General features: G+C 42.5%; 1 protein-coding gene across 1 annotated transcript in view; it reads right to left on the bottom strand.

Annotated features, from left to right (window-relative positions):
* ccdc36 (coiled-coil domain containing 36) overlaps nucleotides 1-18,225 on the bottom strand; it is a 70,153-nt gene that overhangs the window by 27,448 nt on the left and 24,480 nt on the right. Inside the window, exons 3-6 of the mRNA XM_072470897.1 lie at nucleotides 15,600-15,760; nucleotides 15,456-15,504; nucleotides 11,488-11,575; nucleotides 9,746-9,846 (exon numbers count right to left, since the gene is read on the bottom strand). Coding sequence (XP_072326998.1) covers nucleotides 9,746-9,846; nucleotides 11,488-11,575; nucleotides 15,456-15,504; nucleotides 15,600-15,760 — 399 coding nt within the window. The remainder of the gene's footprint in view (nucleotides 1-9,745; nucleotides 9,847-11,487; nucleotides 11,576-15,455; nucleotides 15,505-15,599; nucleotides 15,761-18,225) is intronic.

The raw sequence follows: 18,225 nt of genomic DNA, 5'->3' as shown, positions 1-18,225 counted from the left end.
ATAGAAACTTACAAGATAATGAATGGCTTAGATAGGGTGGATGTAGGGAAGTTGTTTCCATTAGCAGGGGAGACTAGGACCCGGGGGCACAGCCTTAGAATAAAAGGGAGTCACTTTAGAACAGAGATGAGGAGAAATTTCTTCAGCCAGAGAGTGGTGGGTCTGTGGAATTCATTGCCACAGAGGGCGGTGGAGGCCGGGACGTTGAGTGTCTTTAAGACAGAAGTTGATAAATTCTTGATTTCTCGAGGAATTAAGGGCTATGGAGAGAGAGCGGGTAAATGGAATTGAAATCAGCCATGATTGAATGGCGGAGTGGACTCGATGGGCCGAATGGCCTTACTTCCACTCCTATGTCTTATGGTCTTATATGTTCTGGGGCTGTGAAAAGTTGGAGAGATTCTGGTCCGGAGTATTTGCGGCCCTAGCAAGGAGAATGGGAGAGGAGGTGGACCCGGATTCTTTGGTGGTGATATTTGGGGTTTTGGAGAAGCCAGGGCTTATGGAGAGGAGGAAGACCGATGTCGTGGCCTTCGCCTCTGATTGCCCGGTGCCGAATCTTACTGGAGTGGCGGTCAACATTGCCACCAGGGGTAGTGGCCAGGTTGGGCAATCTGTATGACTTCCTGCAGCTAGAAAAGATAAAATATTGGCTAAGGGGCTCAGCAGAGGGGTTTGTGACAAGGTGGGGATGGTTGTTTTGAGGAGTTGTTCGTCGTGGGGCGGGGGGGTTAAAAAGAGGGGAAAAGTTGTACAAACTGTGTAGTTGATTGTTGGGAAGCATGTCTCCTGGGATGTTTATGTGTTGTAACTTTTTTGATATATGTTTGTAATAAAATACATTAAAAAAATATATGTACCAACTTTCAAGCCTCTATTAATACCGCAGCGGGCTGAATTCTAGGAGATGTCCAAGATAATCTATTCTCATGGTTTTTTTTCCCTGTTAACGAAAGGGCACAAATTGAACTAAATGGTACACTTTTAAAGAGGGTGCAGGAACGGGGGCCTGTATTTGTACATACATGAGTATTTGAAGGTGACAGGCCAAATTGAGAAGCTTGTTAAAAAAGCAAATGAGGTCCATGAATTTATAAATAAAGGGCTAGAGTACAAAAGAAGTTATGATGAACCATTATAAAGCACTTGATCGGCTTGTGCTGGAGTATTATGGCCCTCTTGCACCACAAAAAAAGAGTGCAGAGGAGATTTACAAGCCAGTACCATAAAGGAAAGCGTTTAATTAGTTATAAAAAGGAATGAAAGAAGCTGGAATTGTCCTCCTTGTAAGAAAAAAAAGGTTAAGGAATTGAGAGAGGTCTTCTTCAAAATCACAAAGGGCTTGATGGAGATAAGGATAAACTATTTCCACTGGCAGAGGAATCAATAACCAGTGGACACAGACTAAAGGTAATTGGTACAACAGGTGGCATCAGAAAAATTTGTTTTGCACAGCGAGTTAAGATCTGTAATGCACCGCCTGAAAGAGTGGTGGAAACAGTTTCAATAATAAATTTAGAAAGGGAATGGAGAAATACTTAAGAATCCCTACAGTGGAGAAGGAGGCCATTCAGCCCATTGAGTCTGCACCGACCCTCTGAAAGAGTACTCTATCTGTGACCACTTAGAAAGAATAGAATCACTACAGTGCAGAAGGAGGTCATTTGGCCCATCGAGTCCGCACCAACCTTCTGAAAGGTATCCTACCTAGGTTCTGCCCCCCCATCCCCCCACCCCATCCCCTTAACTCAGTAACCCCACCTAACCTAACCTCTAACCGTTGGACACTAAGGGACAATTTTAGCATGGCCAATCCACCTTACCTGCACATCTTTGGACTATGACCCGTGCAAACACGGGGAGAAAGTGCACATTCTACACAGACAGTTACCCAAGGCCGGAATTGAACCTGGGTCTCTGGCGCTGTGAAGCAGCAGTGCTAACCACTGTGTCATCGTGTCACCCACTTGGAAGTGGAAAAATCTTCAGAGCTATGAGGAGAGAATAATGGAATGGGACTAATTGGAAATCTCTTTTAAAGAATCATGTTATAACCTGCCTACTTACCATTGGCTGGGGACTAATGACTATCCCACAATCCTGTGGGAGTATGAGCTTCCCCAATGAGGGGGGCGGAGAAACCACTAGTAAACTTCTAATATAAATAAAGCTGGCCAGTTCAGGAACAAGAGGAAGGAGTATGTAGCAAGGGAAGTTACTGCTACTGTTATGTATATATGTTATAGTAAATAAATGTTATTACTTTGTATCCTTAAAACTCGTGCTGGATTCTTCGTGGCCCTTACAAAAAATCAGAACAAGCAAAATGCACCCAGTTGGTGCTGTATCACTCTGTGAAGTTCTTCTCCAATAAAAATACAGCTCATCTTGTACAGCAGGGCTACGAACCCAAGTTAAATAGTGGCACTCTTCCTGCCACGGAAACCACAATAGGAAGAGAGGCAGACAGGTTTAAGGGAGGAAATTCCAGCGATAGGAGTCTAAGCAGCTGAAGGCACAGCCTCCTGCAATGAAGCAATTAAAATCACGGATGCATAAGAAGTCAGAATGAGATAACCACAGATATTTCAAGAGAGTTGAGGTGCTGGAGAAGTTTATAGCGATAGGGAGGGGTGAGGCCATGGTGAGGTTTGGACATGAGAATTTTAAAGTTGAGGTGTTGCTTAATCGGGAGCAATGTAGGTTAGTGAGCACAGAGGTGATAAGTCAACAGGACTTGGTATAAATTAGATTAGGGGCAGCAGAGTTTCAGATGAGCTCAAGTTTAATGAGGGTACAATATTGGAGGTCAACCAGGAGTGTGTTAGAATAGTCAAGTCTGGGCAGCACGGTGGCACAGTGGGTTAGTCCTGTTGCCTCACGGCGCCGAGGTCCCGGGTTCGATCCCGGCTCTGGGTCACTGTCCGTGTGGAGTTTGCACATTCTCCCTGTGTTTGCGTGGGTTTCTCCCCCACAACCCAAGATGTGCAGGCTAGGTGGATTGGCCAAGCTAAATTGCCCCTTAATTGGATATAAATGAATTGGGTACTCTAAAAAAAATTTTTTTTAATAGTCAAGTATAAAGGTAAAAAAGGTGTCAAAAAGGGTTTCGGCAGAAAATAAGCTCACTCAGCCTTTGGCCAGCCTTTTGTGCTGTGAGACAATGGTTTGCGTTTTAGCCAACTCTGTGTTGAACGTCACCTAGTATGGTTCAGGGGCCTCATTCTGACATGACAATCTCTGCTTTAATTGCTTTAGATGAAGGCAGTGGACTGAAACGTTGCTGGATTCACCGGCCTCCGTTTACTCTGGCCCCTCCTCTTTGTCAGAAGAGCTTTCTGTTTCTCCTTGTCTCTTCCAATGCCCTTCCAAAAAGTCAGCCTGCAGAGGTCATAGCCATCACCGATGATTCCCAGTTGTCAGCATTAATATCCACTAATTTCATAACTCATTTGTAAGTATCCTTGTAACAGAGGATTATATGTCTAGCAGGTCTTGATCTGGCTAGTTTGAGGTATAGAAGATCCTTGAGAATACAGCCGTCATCCATCTGATGAATGTGGCTGAGCCACTGCAGACATCATTGGCTTAGGAATGCGTGTATGCTGATGGAAGGAGTATGCTCCAAGACCTCTGAGTTGGCGACCTTGTCCTGCCAAGATGTATGTCTGAGGCAGCGAAGGTGGAAACTGTTCAGCCTTTTCTCTTGCCTAGCATATGTTGTCCAAGTCCCACCACAGTAGAGGAGTGCGCTGAGGAAACAGGCTTGGTAGTCTCTCAGTCACGTTGTTGTTCCACAATCACTCACTCAGCTTGGGCATAATGGCTACAGCTTTTGCGCTTGTGTGTTGATTTGAACATCAAGTGACAGATTGCTAATGATTCTGGAGCCCAGATATATGAAGCTATCTACAACCTCCAGCATCACATTGTCAATGCTGATAGGTGGCAGCATCACAACATCTAGACCTTGACATTTGTATTCCTGATGCTCAGGTCAAGCGAAACTCTTTGCAGGTGTGACAGAATCGATCCATTTACACTGAGCGTGTTGCTCAGTATGGAATGCTACCTCAGCATCGTCAGTATAGAGCGAATCTTGAAGAAGAATTGGCATACCTTTGACGTAGATCTCATACAAGCTAGTTCAAACAACTTTCTGTCAGGTCTGGTATGTAAAAGCATTGGCTACCCTCCAATCCATTGGAACTCTTCCAGAATCTATAGAACGTTGGAAAATAATTACCAATGCGCCCACTATTTCTAGAGTCAATTCCTTAAGTAATCTGGGATGCAGAGCATCAGGCGCTGAGGATTTATCAGGTTTTAATTCCATCAATTTTCCAAATACAATTTCCTGACTAATAAGAATTTCCTTCAGTTCCTCCTTCATGCTAGACCCTCTGTTCCCTGGTATATCTGGAAGGTCATTTGTGTCCTCCTTAGTGAATATAGATCCAAAGTATTTGTTCAACTGGTCAGCCATCTCTTTGTTGCCCATTATGAATTCACCTGATTCTACCTGTAAGGGACCAACGTGGTCTTCATCAGTCCTTTTTCTCTTCACATATCTATAGAAGCTTTTGCAGTCAGTATTTATGTTTTCTGCAAGCTTACTCTTGTATTCTATTTTCCCCTTCCGAATTAAACCCTTTGTCCTCCTCTGCAAATTTTAAATTTCTCCAGTCCTCAGGCTTGCTGTTTTTTCTATCCAATTTATATGCCTCCTCTTTGGCTTTAACACTATCCCTGATTTCCCTTGTTAGCCATGGTTGAGCTAATTAATCCTCTCTCATTGCACAATACCCAGTCTAGGACGGCCTGCTCTGTAGTTGGTTCCTCGACATATTGGTTGAGAAAACCATCCCGTATACATTCAAGGAAATCCTCCTCCATCGCATTTGCTACCAGTTTGATTAGCCCAATCAATTTGCAGATTGAAGTCACCCATAATAACTGTTGTACCCTTACTGCACGCATCTCTAATTTCCTGTTTGATGCTATCCCCAACCTCACAACTACTGTCTGGTGGTCTGTACACAACTCCCACTAATAATTTTTGCCCTTTGGTATTCCGCAGTTCCACCCACATAGAATCCATATCATCCAGGCTAATGTACTTCCTTACTATTATGTTAATCTCCTCTTTAACCAGCAACGCTACCCCACCTCCCTTTCCTTTCCTTGTTTCTTTCCTGAATATTGAATACCCCTGAATGTTGAATTCCCATCCTTGGTCACCCTGGAGCCAGGTCTCTGTGATTCCAATTACATCATATCCGTTAATGATTGTCAGCGCAGTTAATTCATCAACCTTATTACAAATGCTCTTCGCATTGAGACACAGAGCCTTCTGACTTGTTTTTTTGACATTTATTGCCCTTTTAGAATTATAATGTAATGTGGCTCTTTTAGATTTTTGCCTTTGGTTTCTTTGCTTTCCACTTTTCCCTTTATTGCCTTTTGTTTCTGTCCCCACCTTACTTCCATCTGACCTCCTGCATTGGTTTCCATCTCCCTGCCATATTAGTTTAAACCCTCCCCAACAGCACGAGCAAACATTCCCCCTAAGACATTGGTTCCAGTCCTGCCCAGGTGCAGATCGTCTGGTTTGTACTGGTCCCACCTCCCCCAGAACAGGTTCCAATGTCCCAGGAATTTGAATCCCTCCCTCTTGCACCATCCCTCAAGTCACGTATTCATCTTAGCTATCCTGCCATTCCTACTCTGACTAGCACGTGGCACTGGTAGCAATCCTACGATTACTACCTTGAGGTCCTGCTTTTTAGTTTAACATCTACTCCCTAAATTCAGCTTGTAGGACCTCATCCCATTGTTTACCAATATCATTGGTGCCTCTATGCACCACGACAGCTGGCTGTTCATCCTCCCCTTCCAGAATGCCCTGCAGCCGCTCCGAGACATCTTTGACCCTTGCACCAGGGAGGCAACACACCATTCTGGAGCCGCAGAAACAACTATCTATTCCCCTTACAATTGAATCCCCTATCACAATAGCACTGCCACTCTTTTTCCTGCTTTCCTGTGCAGCAGAGTCAGCCATGGTACCATGAACCTGGCTGGTGCCACCTTCCCCTGGTGAGCTATCTCCACCAACAGTATCCAGATGACTGCAGGGGAAAGAAAGAGACAATGCTGGAAAATCTCAGCAGGTCTGACAGCATCTGCAGGGAGAGAAAAGAGCTAACGTTTCAAGTCCGATGACTCTTTGTCAAAGCTAACAGACAGAGAAAGTGGGAAATATTTATACTGTGGAGTGAGAATGAAAGATGAGTCATAGCCACAGAAACCCATGGAAACCGGGTGCTAATGGCCACAGAAACCAAGGGGAAAGAGTGCTAATGGCAGACCCCAGAGAGAACAAAAGACGTGAAAGGCCAAACAACAGAGAAACTAACATCAGAGGGGACTGGAGATGTGGGGGGGGGGGGGGGAGGGGAAGGGGGAAGCAAAGAGGCGAAAGGGTAAGGAAAGGTGGATAAGATGGGGGGGGGGGGTTAATATGTATTAAGAAGGACAAGGAATAAATAAATGGTAACAGGGAGTTAAAATGAAATGGGATGAAAACAAATGGGTTGATGTGGGGAAGAGATAATCATCTGAAGTTGTTGAATTTGATGTTGAGACCAGAAGGCTGTAGCATGCCTAACCGGAAGATGAGATGTTGTTCCTCCAGTTTGCGTTGAGCTTCACTGGAACATTGCAGCAGGCCAAGGACAGACAAGTGGGCATGGGAGCAGGGTCTTTTCTTAAAATGGCAAGCAACGGGAAGGTCAGGAACCTGAATGCGCACAGACCAAAGATGCTCAGCAAAGCGATCACCCAGTCTGCGTTTGGTCTCTCCGATGACTGCAGGGACCCCTTGCACTGCCTTCCTACTCTTCCTCTGTCTGGTGGTCACCCATTCCCTAGCTTCCTCGGTAATTTTTATTCTGCGGTGTGACCGACTTACAGAAAGTGCTAGCCACGATTTCTTCAGCATCGCAGATGCTCCGAAGTGAATCCACCTGCAGCTCCAGAACCATTAAGCGGAAACAGAAGATAGACCTGTCTCTTAGTAAAGAGTGATCTGTAACAGTTCACCACATAATTATTAGATACTTAGCAAAAAACAAATTCTGACCAGCAGCATGTCTATGAGCCACTTTCAAGCATCCACCAATAACATTCAGGCGGATTGCTAGCAGATGTAAGAGGTCAAATTTTCTATAATGATCACATTATTTTCATTTCATAAGTCACACAACATTAAAAATCTGATAGAGCTTAATGCATTGGTGCATCAAAACACTGCATCACATGCCTTATGAATCACTCAGTTTTTTGGGCACCGGCTACGCGCATCTCCTAAGTCTCCATACTGGGTAAAATGGTAGCACCAGAGCCAGGAGGCACATCATAAACACTTGAAGATGGAAACAATTTATTTAAAACCCATTCTCTAATAATGCTTCAGCGCTTCAAACACTACACATTGAATTTGCACGGCACTAACCGGTAGGAAGGTCTCCATACTAACCTGAATGTTGAGCCAGAAGGAGAAAAGTGCTCCAACATTCAAATTTGGTAAAAGCAGTCCCTCCCATGCTAGTGACAAAGCACCCTGACCTGACCACTGATCGTCCCTCTTCCTCATTTACCTGACAACCTAGCTAGTGTTACAGTAGTTCACAATTCAACAACATTTCACCAGGTGAGCTGTCTCTGAATCACCGCGGCTCAGCCACTTCATTGTACTGAGGCCTGAGGCTCTCACCAGGCATGGTAATTGCACCCTGTATCCCTCTGTGTGCACTCAATTTCTAAACCGCAGAGTGATAGGACACAGGTGTAATCCAGCAGTTCCCAACACAATAGTTCTGATCTAAGTCTGGATTTTAGAGATAAAGTGGCAAATCAAAAAACTTGATCACTAAAAAAAGGATGAAATAATGAAGGATAAGTCAATCTTGGAAATTGTACTGAATCCGTTAATTGTTGACTATCATAGAAGGTTTGCAAATAGCTAGATGGTATAGGTATATGGATTGCCTAATCACAGTTGGTGAATAGTATGCCAAGAATAAAGTGAGAATGCAACTTTTTATTACAAAATACAAAACTGATAAATCAAAAATCTATAAAAGTATGTAGTACTGCAAGTGAAAAATACGCTCTCAGATCCTTTTAATTCTAATTAGCAATTCTGAGGCATGCTTTTGTTTAAATGAGATAAAAATAAAATGTTCAATGCGCATTGTCATAGGTTCCCTCATTTACATCAAGTAATTGCTGAAATTTATGGACTTAAATACCGAAAAAAAGCACTCAACATGATTAGAACAATAGGCAAACCCAACCTATTTTCAATTAAAGCAGCGTAAGTGGAAACATTGCCAAATGACTTATATAATTATGCATATTTTACATGACCAAAATGATCATAAAAATAATGACAGATAAATTAGTTTCTTCAGTCTATTTAATTTTTGATAATTGCATGTTTGTCACAATAAGTATAGCTGGATTCTTCTGTTGGCAGGAGGAATAAATCTTGCTGTTCTCCAAATCTCAAAAGACAATGTGGAAGACAAGGCTCAAAAACAAACAAAAAACACGAATTGGATTTCAAAGAATAGTGAAAAGTCATTAACTCAATTTAGGATTACGTTCTAACAACAACTGCTGAACATAAAATTATGGGCGCAATTCAGCAGACTCCAGTTAAAGTCTGCTGAACGGTGGGATTAGCGGAGTAGTTCTTGCCGGCTGCAGCACCGAGAAACATCCCGCTATCCAATGGAACTTTGCCATTTGTTTTTGGCCTTGGGGAGTTTCTCCCCACCAAGGCCGCACCGAGAGGGATTCCATTTAGGAAGATTGCCCCGATCTTTTCACCCCCTCTTCAGCTCTCTCCCCCCCCACATTCTTTTAGTCTTGGCACTCATCCACACAATCGCAATAATACAATGTCAGGGGAAACAACAACTTTATACTGTATGAGAAGAGTGCTTATTGGTTGGCAAGAGGTCTTTGATTTGTAGAGACGTTTCCATAGAGAATGCACCAGTTAATGTGACTGACAGTTAACCGACAAGTATTGTTTGAAAATTTAAACTAAGTAGCTTGACTCCAATTGGTCAAGGCATTGCCTTGAGGAATGAAGCAACGAATGCTGTCATTTATTTTATTCAGCTGAAACAGGCGCAATGTGCGTATATCTTATTTCTGTCTGCCAAGCACAGGGCTCCATGTGTTAATATATGTAGCTTCCAGCAGATGGAAAAGCGTCACATTTGAATATCAGATTGTATGATTGTCAGTCAGGCCGGCAGTGTGCCTGTTTCAGCTAAACAAAATAAATGATTGTCTTTGGCTGGTTATTCCTCAGGGCAATACTTTGACCAGAGTCAAGCTGCGTGGTTTAAACTTTCAAACAATGCTGGCAATTAGCTGTCAGTCACCATTAACTTGTGCATTTTCCATGCCAATTAGAATCCACTTCCCAACCAATAAGCACCCTCCTCTGAGAATAGAAATGTATTGCTTTCCCTGACGTTGGTATTCTTGCGATTGTCCTGATCAGTGCAAGACACAAAACTTTGACAGAACATCTTCTTTCAGCAATGTTCAAGTTTTGTATGTACACTAAATGGCTATAAAATTATGTATAAGAGATCAAAAAACCCCAATTTGTTTCAATCCACCGTATATTTATTTGTATTATGAACAAAAATTAACTTACAGCTACAAGTCTCTTGTCCATTTCCAGAATTTGCTCGGTACTGCTTTTGGTCTCCAAGGCACTCACTATTGATTTGTAGTGTGAGTTTATGTTCTCCTGCACTGTAAAGGGGGCAGGAGGGGGAAATAACATGTGAAGTGTAGAAAAATGCACAAAATTGTAGAATAGTCATAATTCTTTGCATGAGGGTCAGGTAACTTGGAAATTTAAGATGGGGTAGTCAGGGTGGGGTACTGGAAATTAGTATTAAATGTGGGTTACTAAAGACTGCTAGGTTAATGCAATCTAAGTCATTTCAAGTCTTGTCAAGAAAATGTTTGCCTGTATCAGTATGTTGGAAGCAACATAAAAAACTTACAGGAATTTCTGGCTTAGCAATTACACATTAAGTATTCTTGCAAGTCTTTCTGAAAAATATTCTGAAATTTAACGGTCAATTTTCATTTGACGTGGGCGGCATGTGGCACAGTGGTTAGCACTGGGACTGCGGCGCTGAGGACCCGGGTTCGAATCCCGGCCCTGGGTCACAGTCCGTGTGGAGTTTGCACATTCTCCCCATGTCTGGTGGGTTTCATCCCCACAACCCAAAGATGTGCAGGTTAGGTGGATTACCCCTTAATTGGAAAAAAAAATAATTGGGTACTCTAAATTTTTTTTTTTTTTAATTCATTTGACTACAATGGCTTGACTTTCATAGTTTCCCATTTGTCTGAACATTACTTTTATGTTTTTAGGAAATAGCTGTCCATTAATATTTCAAAATGTACTTAGTTCATGAACTAACTTGTCTTTTTTAGCCTGTACAGGAAATAAATAGGACTTTGTCTACTGCATAGTGGTTCACCTAGTGGCTATGTAATCATATGTAAAACTTACTCACAATTTATCAAAAGACCCATTTGAAAAGTGCCTGAATTGGTGGTGATTTTTAAAATAAAATCCAAGTTTAAATTTTCATAAAATAATTATTGCATTGGGCATTTTTGAAGTTAACCTTTGGATGTCAATAGTGCACATAATCATAAAACAAACTGGAATCCAATACCAAATTCAGTATTAGATGAGCCAATGAGTTAAAGCTCCGTCTATTCCAATTATAGAGAGAGATTGAATTCATTTGTTGATTCTTGCATAATCTACTTGAATATTTTAACTCCAAGTTGGTCACAAGTTTTCAATTTCAGCAGAAAAGTGGACAGTAGCAGGTCAACCTGATGATTTTCCTTCAATAGAATGTGACACATCAAAATTCATGCCATAATGAAAGATGTTAATTTCAATGGTTGGTTAGAAAGGTGCTGCACATTTGGAACATATTACATGTCAGTTGGCATGAAATAAAAAACCTTGTGCTTGTTTTTGCAACGGTGGTTTGTTTGCTACTACAGAGATTGGAGTCCAAACTGCATGTCTTCCATACTCTGTTTCTATGGCTGCACCCTATTAGAAGGCTGCATTTAATGTATGGTTCATCAAACCTTGGATTTTTAAAAACAGCATCCTGTGCTTATTGTGGTTATTATCAAATTGGATTGTACTGGGTTTCATTAACACTTTCCATTTGTTTTAAAATTTAATGGAATGAAAATCATACATGTCTCTAACAATGAGCGGGTGATCCATTTCATAAAATTACTGACAAAGTTAAAAGTATGTGTGTGTGTAAGGGGGGTGGGGGTTCGTTCTTTCCAGCACTTTCTACAAAACATTATTTGAAAAGCCTATTGACACAGTAGACTTACTTGTTTTCAACATACTTTCCAATCCCTCGAGAACCAATTTGTTGTGTAGTTCTGCCTTCTTTTCAAGATTATTAAAGCACATTATAATCTTTAAAATATAAAAGTAATTAGTCATAGGCATAGAGTAATTCATGAATACGTTAGCAAGTGATTGATTTAATCTGTCCAATACTTTACTGCATGCATTATTATCCTGCTAATTTTAGTGGGTTAACTTCCTTGTTTAAAAGTGCATGAAGAAATGCATTATGATTGCATTGAACATTTGCATGCTGATACCACCAATATTGAGTTCTAGGCTTTTGTTCGCTATCACTTTCTAAATGTCATATGCAAAGAGTGGCATTTATAAATGCAACAATCAAGTCATAAACAAATTCTCAAAAACACTCACAGGCTTGTGAGTTATCATAATCACTATTAATACTGATGATGTGGAGATGCCGGCGTTGGACTGGGGTGAGCACAGTAAGAAGTCTTACAACACCAGGTTAAAGTCCAACAGATTTGTTACAAATCACTAGCTTTCGGAGCGCAGCTCCTTCCTCAGGTGAATGAAGAGATATGTGCCAGAAACATATATATAGACAAATTCAAAGATGCCAGACAATGCTTGGAATGCGAGCATTAGCAGGTGATTAAATCTTTACAGATCCAGAGATGGGGTAACCCCAGGTTAAAGAGGTGTGAATTGTGTCAAGCCAGGACAGTTGGTAGGATTTTGCAGGCCAGATGGTGGGGGATGAATGTAATGCGACATGAATCCCAGGTCCCGGTTGAGGCCGCACTCATGTGTGCGGAACTTGGCTATAAGTTTCTGCTCGGCGATTCTGCGTTGTCGCGCACCTGAAGGCCGCCTTGGAGAACGCTTACATGGAGATCAGAGACTGAATGCCCTTGATTGCTGAAGTGTTCCCCGACTGGAAGGGAACATTCCTGCCGGGTGATTGTCGCGCGATGTCCGTTCATTCGTTGTCGCAGCGTCTGCATGGTCTCGCCAATGTACCACGCTTTGGGACATCCTTTTCTGCAGCGTATGAGGTAGGCAACGTTGGCCGAGTCGCACGAGTATGTACCGCGTACCTGGTGGGTGGTGTTCTCACGTGTAATGGTGGTATCCTTGTCAATGATCTGGCACGTCTTGCAGAGATTGCCATGGCAGGGTTGTGTGGTGTCGTGGTCACTGTTCTGAACAGCCTTCAGAACAGTGACCACGACACCATCTGGCCTGCAAAATCCTACCAACTGTCCTGGCTTGACACAATTCACACCTCTTTAATCTGGGGTTACCCCATCTCTGGATCTGTAAAGATTTAATCACCTGCTAATGCTCGCATTCCAAGCATTGTCTGGCATCTTTGAATTTGTCTATATATATGTTTCTGGAACATACCTCTTCATTCACCTGAGGAAGGAGCTGCGCTCCGAAAGCTAGTGATTTGAAACAAACCTGTTGGACTTTAACCTGGTGTTGTAAGACTTCTTACTATTAATATTGAGTAAATTCCATGTTTTGTGCATCCCTTAACTACAGCAGTAAGAGCAGTCATTCTTCAAATGAATGGCATTGATATATGATACCCAAAGCAAAAATGCCCTGTTTTAACATGTTTTGATAACATTAAGTTCAGGACAAGTATGCAACAGGAGAAATGTCAGACTCTTCCAAAATATGTGGCATTCATAAGACACCATTACCTGAGGCCTGTGGCCCAGTGAGCATCTGTACATTCCTGAGTATCTTTCTCAACAACAGTAAATAATTGTGGTCTATGAAGGCCAAAATGATCCAAAATCATTAGCAATGGTTTCTGCATATCAATGCATTGTTCCTGGAGAGAGGACATAATTGGTTTTCTAGACTTTTTACCAACTTGTATCATTTTGTCTTTAATGTCAACACTAAACCCTAGTGTCGCTTAGAAAATAGCTTACAATTAGTTACATGTGAGAGGTAAGAACCTTATCAGGCAGGCTATTTTTCTGCTAAAGTAATAATTCTGCTGTTGAGACAATAGTAGTATAAGGTTTACAACTATATGTCCTAAAAAGATCTGGCACAATGTGGTGTGGTGTGCTTCATTCTGCAATATACATCAACTGGGAGAGGTGTATGTTCATTTGCAGATGAGAATCAACAAGCAATCTCAACATAGAAGAATAGTGAGGATGTAACAGAAGCACAGTACTACATGAAATAATTCATCAGGTTTTTTCAAGACTTCTCCTCATAGAACCATAGAATCCCTACAGCGAAGACCACTGGGCCACTGTGATGCCTTGAACCTGCTATCTTGTATAATTGCAAATTCTATTTTGTGAAAAAACGGCACTTTAACAACCGGTATTTACAATCCAGTCTATCTAGAAAACATGAATTTAAGAAAAAATGTCAAAAGATTAAATTATCTTACTGTAAATTCACTAATGTATGTTCAAAGAGGGTATGGACCTGGCTACTAGCCATAAGGATTTCTGGCTGCTGTTCTCCAGCAGCAACTAGAAAGACTTGGGGCCAAAAATCTCTTGTGTCCCTGAAATAAATGTCAGTAGTTTACGCTGTCAGTGGGGTTTGCTTTGCTGCTTAGTCCACTCAATTCTGCAAGGTGTGAACATCCAGACACAAGGCACCAGAAGCTTGGGGTTCTGCTGGAAAGTAGTGCACTTTGTATGTAATCAGAGGGAATTGAGTCTGAAGAATGTCCCTTACTGCTCATTGCCATGACAGCACTTGGTCTGAACCTACTGCAAGTGCAGGTTTTGATCTGATCCTTGAAGGAAGCTTTGGCATTTAGACAATGGGGTTAGAAAATGAGTGTGATTGGTCTCCATCCTGTCTTTTTGTTTGCCCAGAGTCTAGATGGGACACAGGTCAGAAAGATCAGCCTCATGAGCTTTTTAAATCTTTAATTACCTGAAAAAGCACTTGGTATGAAAAGGTAGATTTTCCTCTTTGCTGTGCTCTAAGAATTGGTGTTCCACTGCCATACTAAAGTGAAAAACAGGCCAGAAACAAATCATCACATCTCTGCCTCTAGAGGCTGCACTGGTATGCCAACTTGTAGTAGAGACTGATTCGGGTATTATGAGGTTATTAAGATGAGAAGAAGCATTTATGGCCTCCCACCTCATTTTATATACAGCAGGATGCCTGCCAAAAGGGTCTGAGTTGAGTCTCCTACAGACCAGAGGTTTTAGAGGACTCCTGGACGTACAGTGAAGGAATAACGACAGGGTACCTTTCCTCACTCCCTAGAACTGCGTAACTTCTACAACACGGAAACAGGCCATTCCACCCAACAGGTTAATCCTGAGGTTTATGATCCACCTGAGCCTTCTTGCCCCTTAGTTCCTCTCACCCTATATCAAAATAATCTTTAAGCATTATAGCTGCTGCTCCCTAATGGTGTGACTCGAACCACAGTTATAGGCCTCTCTCGTCATATAGCTACTCTCCTGTTTTCTGTCTGGTTTACTGGCACAGGGCCCAGTCAGTAAGTGCTATGGAATAGATATGAATCATGAAGTTTGCATGCTGTTTTGTTAAGTGTAGCCGACCTGGGCTGTTATATATTGGTCAGGCAACTAATGGATAACAGTTAGAAAATAAGCCATAATTTTCTCTAAAGGTGTAAAATATATCCTTCTGGATCCAATCCCAAAGTGATTAGAATAATAGCCAGCCCTACTGCCTATTACACCATGGGTTCACATGTCACTGATGCGGTTGGAGTGAATGTTGAAAGTGTCTCCCACAAGACCTGAAAGACGTACTTGTTAGGAGAATTGGACATTCTGAATTCTCCCTCAGTGTACCCAAACAGGCGCCAGAGTGTGGCGACTCGGGGATTTTCACAGTAACTTCATTGCAGTATTAATGTAAGCCTACTTGTGACACTAATAATGATGATTATTATTATAATAAAATTAGTGTTGCAAAAAAATGTTCAAACTTGACATTTACATACCCCTTCAATGCTGTCTTGGAGCTTAGAAATCCAGCTATTAAAGAGCTCACTAAAATAATAATAAATAAAACACATTTTTGTATTCAAACATATTGAAGAAAGAATCAAAATGCATTTGTTTGCTATTTTTCCTGCAATAACTACCTCTCTTCTTTGTCTTTTGCTTTTCTCCTCCTAATCTCAAACTGCTCCAGAAAGCCTTTGGGTTTCCCAGCACAAGATTGAGTCAATGAACGAGTCTCTTTGCTTTCTGCAGCAAATAAGTACGGCTTAGCCTGATATTTCTCATAGAACTTCGATTCACTCTATAAAATAAGAGAAATAGCTTAGCTTGGTATTTCTCTTGGATTTTGATCCTTCTCTCTATCTAAAACAAATCACAAAATCACAGAACCTTTTTAGGTTAGAAGTAGGCCATTCAGCCCATCAAGTCTGCGCTGGCTCTCTGGAAGAGCATTCTATCTAGTCCCACTTCCCTGCCTCATCCCCATAACCTTGCATGTTCTTTCTTTTCAGGTAGCAATTCAATTCCCTTTTGAACGCCACGATTAAACCCCCTCCACCAACCCCTCAGAAAGTTTGTTCCAAACTCCAACCATTCTCTGGCTGAAAACATTTTTTCTCACATCACTTCTACTCCTTTTGCCCATTATTTTGAATCTGTGCCCTCTAGTTCTTGATGTATTCTTGAGACGATACAATTTCTCAATTGAATACAACTGTGCTCTTATAATTCACACAATCTCAATTCAATACCTAAATCATAATAGAGCTTGTTTAATGGGCACTCAACAACAGGTGACAACATTTTTACTCTGAAATCCCAGTATAATGATATACGTTCAAATTATGGATATTGGCACTTGTAAATTACATGGGCAATCCTGATTCATATCCTTATACTTCGGAATGCGTTCTTTTACTCCACTATGGAATATTTATCTTCTTTTTTTAAAAAATATTTTATTGAAAATTTTTGGTCAACCATCACAGTACATTGTTTATCCTTTACACAATAATACAACAGTATAAATAACAATGACCTGTTTTATAAACAAAGAATAAATAATATATAACAAAAACTAAAACTAAATGGCAACTGCCTTGTCTCAGATAAACACTCTCCAAAAATATGATTTAACAGTCCAATATACAATTATTTATAGCAACGACCTATACATATTATACATATATATTAACAACCCTGAGAGTCCTTCTGGTTCCTCCCCCCACCCACCCTCTCTCCCCCCCCCCCCCCCCCCCGGGCTGCTGCTGCTACCTTCTTCTTTTCCATTCCCTCTATCTTTCTGTGAGGTATTCGACGAACGGTTGCCACCGCCTGGTGAACCCTTGAGCCGATCCCCTTAGGACGAACTTAATCCGTTCCAGCTTTATAAACCCTGCCATGTCATTTATCCAGGTCTCCACCCCCGGGGGCTTGGCTTCCTTCCACATCAACAGTATCCTGCGCCGGGCTACTAGGGACGCAAAGGCCAAAACATCGGCCTCTCTCGCCTCCTGTACTCCCGGCTCTTGTGCAACCCCAAATATAGCCAACCCCCAGCTTGGTTCGACCTGGACCCCCACTACTTTCGAAAGCACCTTTGTCACCCCCATCCAGAACCCCTGTAGTGCCGGACATGACCAGAACATGTGGGTGTGATTCGCTGGGCTTCTCGAGCATCTCGCACACCTATCCTCTACCCCAAAAAATTTACTGAGCCGTGCTCCAGTCATATGCGCCCTGTGTAACACCTTAAATTGAATCAGGCTTAGCCTGGCACACGAGGACGATGAGTTTACCCTACTTAGGGCATCCGCCCACAGCCCCTCCTCAATCTCCTCCCCCAGCTCTTCTTCCCATTTCCCTTTCAGCTCATCTACCATAATCTCCCCCTCGTCCCTCATTTCCCTATATATATCTGACACCTTACCGTCCCCCACCCATGTCTTCGAGATCACTCTGTCCTGCACCTTATGCGTCGGGAGCTGCGGGAATTCCCTCACCTGTTGCCTCGCAAAAGCCCTCAGTTGCATATACCGGAATGCATTCCCTTGGGGCAACCCATATTTCTCGGTCAGCGCTCCCAGACTTGCGAACTTCCCATCCACAAACAGATCTTTCAGTTGCGTCACTCCTGCTCTTTGCCATATTCCAAATCCCCCATCCATTCTCCCCGGGGCAAACCTATGGTTATTTCTGATCGGGGACCCCACCAAGGCTCCCGTCTTTCCCCTATGCCGTCTCCACTGTCCCCAAATTTTCAAAGTCGCCACCACCACCGGGCTTGTGGTGTATTTCTTCGGTGAGAACGGCAATGGGGCCGTCACCATAGCTTGTAGGCTAGTCCCCCTACAGGACGCCCTCTCCAATCTCTTCCACGCCGCTCCCTCCTCTTCTCCCATCCACTTACTCACCATTGAGATATTGGCGGCCCAGCAGTACTCACTTAGGCTTGGTAATGTCAGCACCCCCCTACCCCTACTACGCTGTAAGAATCCCTTCCTCATTCTCGGGGTCTTCCCGGCCCACACAAAACTCATGATACTCTTTTCGATCCTTTTGAAAAAAGCCTTCGTGATCACCACCGGGAGGCACTGAAACACAAAGAGGAATCTCAGGAGGACTACCATTTTAACCGCCTGCACCCTCCCTGCCAGTGACAGGGATACCAGGTCCCATCTCTGGAAGTCCTCCTCCATTTGTTCCACTAATCGCGTTAGATTTAACCTATGCAATGTATCCCAATTCTTGGCTATCTGGATCCCC

Source organism: Scyliorhinus torazame, chromosome 13 (genome assembly GCF_047496885.1).
Source record: "Scyliorhinus torazame isolate Kashiwa2021f chromosome 13, sScyTor2.1, whole genome shotgun sequence".
NCBI classification, from domain to species: domain Eukaryota; kingdom Metazoa; phylum Chordata; class Chondrichthyes; order Carcharhiniformes; family Scyliorhinidae; genus Scyliorhinus; species Scyliorhinus torazame.
This window is presented reverse-complemented; position numbering and strand designations above follow the sequence as displayed.